The sequence below is a fragment of the Conger conger genome, chromosome 19, assembly GCF_963514075.1.
Source record: "Conger conger chromosome 19, fConCon1.1, whole genome shotgun sequence".
Lineage (NCBI taxonomy): Eukaryota > Metazoa > Chordata > Actinopteri > Anguilliformes > Congridae > Conger > Conger conger.
The window spans coordinates 11500790-11506892 of NC_083778.1; the positions used below are offsets into that span (position 1 = coordinate 11500790).

Sequence of the window (6103 nt, forward strand, 5' to 3'; positions counted from 1 at the left end):
ACCAGGAGTGAGGACCCCAGAACACCCTGCAGCTCTCCAGGACCAGGAGTGAGGACCCTAGAACACCCTGCAGCTCTTCAGGACCAGGAGTGAGGAACACTGCCCTAGAGAGAGGCCTTATTCCTGATCTTGGCTGTCCCTAAATGTCTGGCTCCTTTTCAGATTGCAGGCATTGTGCTGTCCCAGATCCTGATTGCCCAAATCCAGGATGAGATCAGCTCGGTCTTGTGAGGTCAACCTGGAAGCGACCTGGAACAAACTGGACCGCAGTACCTGAGAGTGAGATGGCTGATGCCATCTTAATAATATGTCTCAGACACATTTAGTACACGTATAGTGCCAAACTAAACACAGAGAACAGTTGAAATTGGAAATATGTTTTTATTGGAGCTGTTACATATAATCAAATTATGACTGTATATTTGTGTTAACATTCTGAATTGATTTTGATTTTGCTTTTTTTTAATGGTTTGTAAGTGTTTATTAATAAAATGCTGGTCTAAAAAGCACGCCTTTGGCAACATTGTATTTCTTAAGCATTAACATAATCTCATGTGATTAGACATGCAATTATATACGATTTAACAAATAGCGGTATAAAAAGGGTGGTGTGTGTTTGGCTGGGGCACTGCGGAGAGGGGGTGGAGCTACAGTCAGCAGGACGTTGGTGTGTCACCAACATTGGTTTTAGACCGCTCACTAGCGCCCCCCTGTGGCCAGTTGGGTACCTGCGGTGTGTCCGTGCAAGTGAGGCTGTTGGTTTGTGCTCTCACAAAGCAACAGGCGAGGTTACAGCTGTGATAAACGGCTGTGAATACAAGATGGCCGGGCATCGTATTTATGCCATAACCTTGTGATTATGTCAGTCCTCTTGGTTTGAATCTGCTGATCATTGAACAGTGACTACATCAGTCCTCTTGGTTTGAATCTGCTGATCATTGAACAGTGACTACATCAGTCCTCTTGGTTTGAATCTGCTGATCATTGAACAGTGACTACATCAGTCCTCTTGGTTTGAATCTGCTGATCATTGAACAGTGACTACATCAGTCCTCTTGGTTTGAATCTGTTGATCATTGAACAGTGACTACGTCAGTCCTCTTGGTTTGAATCTGCTGATCATTGAACAGTGACTACATCAGTCCTCTTGGTTTGAATCTGTTGATCATTGAACAGTGACTACGTCAGTCCTCTTGGTTTGAATCTGCTGATCATTGAACAGTGACTACATCAGTCCTCTTGGTTTGAATCTGCTGATCATTGAACAGTGACTACATCAGTCCTCTTGGTTTGAATCTGTTGATCATTGAACAGTGACTACATCAGTCCTCTTGGTTTGAATCTGCTGATCATTGAACAGTGACTACATCAGTCCTCTTGGTTTGAATCTGCTGATCATTGAACAGTGACTTCATCAGTCCTCTTGGTTTGAATCTGTTGATTATTGAACAGTGACTACATCAGTCCTCTTGGTTTGAATCTGCTGATCATTGAACAGCGACTACATCAGTCCTCTTGGTTTGAATCTGCTGATCATTGAACAGTGACTACATCAGTCCTCTTGGTTTGAATCTGTTGATCATTGAACAGTGACTACATCAGTCCTCTTGGTTTGAATCTGCTGATCATTGAACAGTGACTACATCAGTCCTCTTGGTTTGAATTGGTTGACCATCACTGAATGTAAGAGCAAGGCACCTTACATACACAAAGGACAGCCACCATCAAATGCCGGGTTGAATTCCTTGCTTTTGAATTGATTGCAACGATGAAATTTGGAGAAAAAAAAAAAATGTTACGAATGCATAACTGAAGGCTATAAATTTGTTTCATTGCGTGATATTCAGCTATGAAATATGCGCAGCTAATATAATATACGGCTTAATTCCTTTCAGATTCATAATGGATTATGGGACTGCTAAGATTTATATTTGTTTTTCGAAAGGAAAGACCATCTGTTGGTAGATGGAGAACAGCCCTCAGATGTGCAGAGCGTTGGCTCTCTGGATCAGCCGGTTGGTGAGCAGAGAGTTGGGTCTGGCGGCGTCACGCTCCACCAGCAGGCATCTGAGAAACAAGAGGAGAGACCCACAAACACAGCGTGAGAATGAATCCCACAAACACAGCGTGAGAATGAATCCCACAAACACAGCGTGAGAATGAATCCCACTAACACAGCGTGAGAATGAATCCCACTAACACAGCGTGAGAATGAATCCCACTAACACAGCGTGAGAATGAATCCCACTAACACAGCATGAGAATGAATTCCCACTAACACAGCGTGAGAATGAATCCCACTAACACAGCATGAGAATGAATCCCACTAACACAGCGTGAGAATGAATCCCACTAACACAGCATGAGAATGAATCCCACTAACACAGCATGAGAATGAATCCCACTAACACAGCGTGAGAATGAATCCCACTAACACAGCGTGAGAATGAATCCCACTAACACAGCATGAGAATGAATCCCACTAACACAGCATGAGAATGAATCCCACTAACACAGCGTGAGAATGAATCCCACTAACACAGCATGAGAATGAATCCCACTAACACAGTGTGAGAATGAATCCCACTAACACAGCATGAGAATGAATCCCACTAACACAGCATGAGGATCGGCCAACACACAACCTGAGAATTAGTCCCACATACACAACCTGAGCATGAACCCTCGACACCCGATGTATCCAAATCGATCTCAAAATAAGACACGTTAATATTGGCCACTAAAAAGCAGCATCGTTTGAAATATACCTGCAATTCAAGCTCAAATTCATGTATATGTGTTGGGGACTGCGACTCATTGTTCAGCAATGGGGGACATTTTAAAGGCTCATATTTTTAAACGAAGAGGCAGACCTGGCAAACTTCTGGTGCTGTTTCTTATCCGACTTCAATGCCGAATGCACAAGCAACTGCTGGAAGACGTCCCTCTAGAATAGAAAAAAATGTCAGTCAACCTTCTCATATGTGGATATTACATGTTTCAAGTTGACACAGGCCGATCTTTTTCTAAAATTACTTTTACATTATAATATCAAGTTCGTTAGAACAAGCTACAGAACAGGGTCTCTGAGGTGCGCGGCCGTACGCACGCCTGTTTCCCAGGTAACCTCTCACCTGCGCGTCGCTGCCCCCTATGCCTGTGAAGCGGTAGCGGAGGGGACGCAGGAGCTCCACGGCCTTGCCGAAGTCCCCCTGGTCGTACGCCACCATGGCCTGGCACATGGGCACCCCAAGGCCCCGCGCCAACTGGTGCTGCAAATTCTCCCCCGGGGCTCTGCAGGAGGGGAGCGAACATGTCTGAAATGTGCCCCAATATGGGCCCTGTGTAAGTGTTTTAGGGCCCTGTGTAAGTGTTTAGGGGACCTGTGTAAGTGTTTTAGGGCCCTGTGTAAGTGTTTAGGGGCCCTGTGTCAGTGTTTTAGGGCCCTGTGTAAGTGTTTGAGGACCCTGTGTAAGTGTTTTAGGGCCCTGTGTAAGTGTTTAGGGGACCTGTGTAAGTGTTTGAGGACCCTGTGTCAGTGTTTTAGGGCCCTATGTAAGTGTTTGAGGGCCCTGTGTAAGTGTTTAGGGGACCTGTGTAAGTGTTTTAGGGCCCTGTGTAAGTGTTTAGGGGCCCGGTGTCAGTGTTTTAGGGCCCTGTGTAAGTGTTTAGGGGCCCCTTGCTGCAGTGCTCACTCTGCCAGCTCCTGCAGAGTTTCCACCAGGCGGCGTGAAGTCGCCTCCTCCTTGGCTCCCAGTGCCGTCATCAGGAAGTGGAGGTCGTTGAAGAGCAGGACGTGGTCCTCCGTGTGAGGCTTGGTCTGCTGGAGCAGCTCCCGGTAGCGATCCTTTACATTTACACCTACACACACACACACACACACACACACACACAGATACCATAGATATCAGATGCCAGCAGCAGTGCTGTCCAGTAAAATAGTCAGTTACTGTGTAAATATGTTTCGATACAGCTCAGTGTGCAGTAGATTTGATCTTCCCTGGACGTCAGTTAGAGTTAAATTAACTCTGATACACGCAGGTACCGTAGATATCAGAGGGCGAGTTATCATTCTGCTCATCGTGAGAAAGGAGCGGAGGACTGGCGGGGTGTCGGTCTCTCACCCTCCATCTCCAGCCGGTAGAGCATGGAGCAGGCGTCCACCATGTCCAGCATCGACCCCGACGCCTTGCAGAGGCGCATCACCTGCAGGGGGCGCCGTTTAGAGACACTTACACACAAATGCAACCCAATTCACTGAGCTTCCCAGTCCCCTTCGACACCTCTCTACCATAGAACCAAATTCAACCTCTGAGTAACACTCTGAGAAGCAAAGAATCCTGGGATACACCAGCCCAAACAGCTTATGGCATACCTTTTCAACCAATCAACATTACTGCTATACAATTGTTCTGAGCCCCTATTAAAACCCAACAAAATTCTCAACTTTCTTCATTTTCTCAATAGGCCAAAACCCCTTGGGATTTGGGTGGATGCAGATTTTATTCGGTGGAGACCAAAAAGGTTTTTCTCTTGTACACATTATTTACACTTACATAATACAAGAACAAAGCATCAAATTCAAAGTGCTTACATGATTGTCAAATATAGTCAGGGCTTCCTCGTACTGACCCTGTAGAACACAAGATAGGTTGCTGTTCAACAGAAAACATTGCCACAATGACACACACCACAACCACAGGTTAGACAATCCTGTTGTATAATCCAGTTATCAAATGTATCTCAAATGTAACGGTCATAAACTGGTCAAGGGGGGTATGAGCTAGTCAACCAGCTAGTGCTGGAAGCTTGCTGGTAGCTATGAGCCGTAGCTTGTGCTTGTCAAACCATGTCAAGCTGGGAGCTGGTCTGAGCTGGTCTGAACTGGTCTGAACTGGTCAACCAGCTACCAGCTGTTTCGAAAAATCTAGCTTCAGCTGGGGTTTTATTCAGTAGGGAACCAAACCAAACAGCCATTCTTTTCTTTTGGCTTGTTTGGGACGGAACGTGGATGCATTCGAGGATTTGTATTTTGGCTGCAGCTCATCAAAAATGCTCAGCAAAAATGCGTTCATGATTTAGTGAGATCGCATAAACACTCTCTAAGAAGGGCCTGCTTGCCAGGCCTGGCACCATTCCTCATGTAAAACAGGGGCCCATGCACACTTACACTCGCTTTTATGACCACTCTCATAAATGTCATGCCGTATAAAAGCATTGGCTAAGTTAATGTAATGTAATGTAGAAATTCCCTTTGAAAAGCAGTTGAAGTGTAATTCCGCATGCAAATTATGAAGAATATCATAGCTTATCATATCATTCACCAGGCAGAAGAACGCTGAAAATTAAAATGGCTTCTAGTCGACGTACTATCTTGGGTGTGTTGTCATAGAACAGTGCTTACATGTACAAGGAGACTAAAGACTTTACCTTTTCAATGAAATACAGAGACCAGTGCCAGTAGTTGTGAGAAGCAATCATGTCACAGACCTGAAAAAGAGCAGAACATATTTTCTTTTCATTTCCACCATCATTTTTACTCACGGTTTTTAACGCCTTCAGTTTAGTTAAAATCAGATGCTGAGTTCATTGCAGAACTCATTCTTAGCAGGACTGAAGCCATTGTGGTTCAAGAAGACCAGTTATACTGCATTGTATCATCTTGCTCTTGCCTGAAGCTGATTATTTGATTACTACTTTATCGGGGTGATTTGGACCTCCTCCCGTTCTGCAAGAGCCTCAGAGCCTGCTGTCACCATGGAAACATTCAGGCGTCCTTGCTCAGTGACCTAGATAGAATACTTCAGCTCCACAGTCCAAATATTCAGTGTTCAGGTTCATTCTTACCGATTACATACATCATGTTCCTTATTGGACACATACATACTTAACACTGGAAATGTTTACCATGTAGGAACTACAATGCACAAGTGTTTGTGGTGGGATGCCAAGAAATGGACAATAACAAATTATCCTCTGTTTATGCGGACCACGGAACTTTGTTTACAATGGGCCTCTATGGGAAAGTTTATCAGTCCTTATTGGGTTCCCATGGGTCGTTGGACAGCCTATATTGTTAGGTATGGAATGGACAGTTCACGTG

General features: G+C 44.9%; 2 protein-coding genes across 3 annotated transcripts in view; one reads left to right on the forward strand and one right to left on the reverse strand.

The window, feature by feature from the left end:
- Window positions 1-500, forward strand: part of tspan33b (tetraspanin 33b) — an 8005-nt gene extending 7505 nt beyond the window's left edge. For both annotated transcript variants that reach the window (XM_061229512.1, XM_061229513.1), the window contains one exon: window positions 163-500. In XM_061229512.1, the coding sequence (XP_061085496.1) occupies window positions 163-231 (69 nt within the window). In that variant the 3' untranslated portion in view covers window positions 232-500. The remainder of the gene's footprint in view (window positions 1-162) is intronic.
- LOC133119095 (tetratricopeptide repeat protein 38-like) lies at window positions 362-5646 on the reverse strand. Its single transcript, XM_061229514.1, has 7 exons — window positions 5431-5646; window positions 4595-4633; window positions 4125-4206; window positions 3696-3861; window positions 3135-3294; window positions 2874-2947; window positions 362-2067 (listed from the first exon to the last, which is right to left on the reverse strand). Exons 1-7 carry the CDS (start codon window positions 5479-5481, stop codon window positions 1980-1982), a joined length of 660 nt encoding a protein of 219 aa, XP_061085498.1. The 5' UTR covers window positions 5482-5646; the 3' UTR covers window positions 362-1979.
- Between the last annotated feature and the right edge of the window lie 457 nt (window positions 5647-6103).

Coding starts and splice junctions, on each gene's coding strand:
- LOC133119095 (XM_061229514.1), bottom strand. CDS start 5,481: ATGATTGCTTCTCACAACTACTGGCACTGGTCTCTGTATTTCATTGAA. Junction 4,207..4,594: donor TGACTATATTTGACAATCAT/GTAAGCACTTTG, acceptor CGCCCCCTGCAG/GTGATGCGCCTCTGCAAGGC. Junction 2,068..2,873: donor CAGCACCAGAAGTTTGCCAG/GTCTGCCTCTTC, acceptor CTTGTTTCTCAG/ATGCCTGCTGGTGGAGCGTG.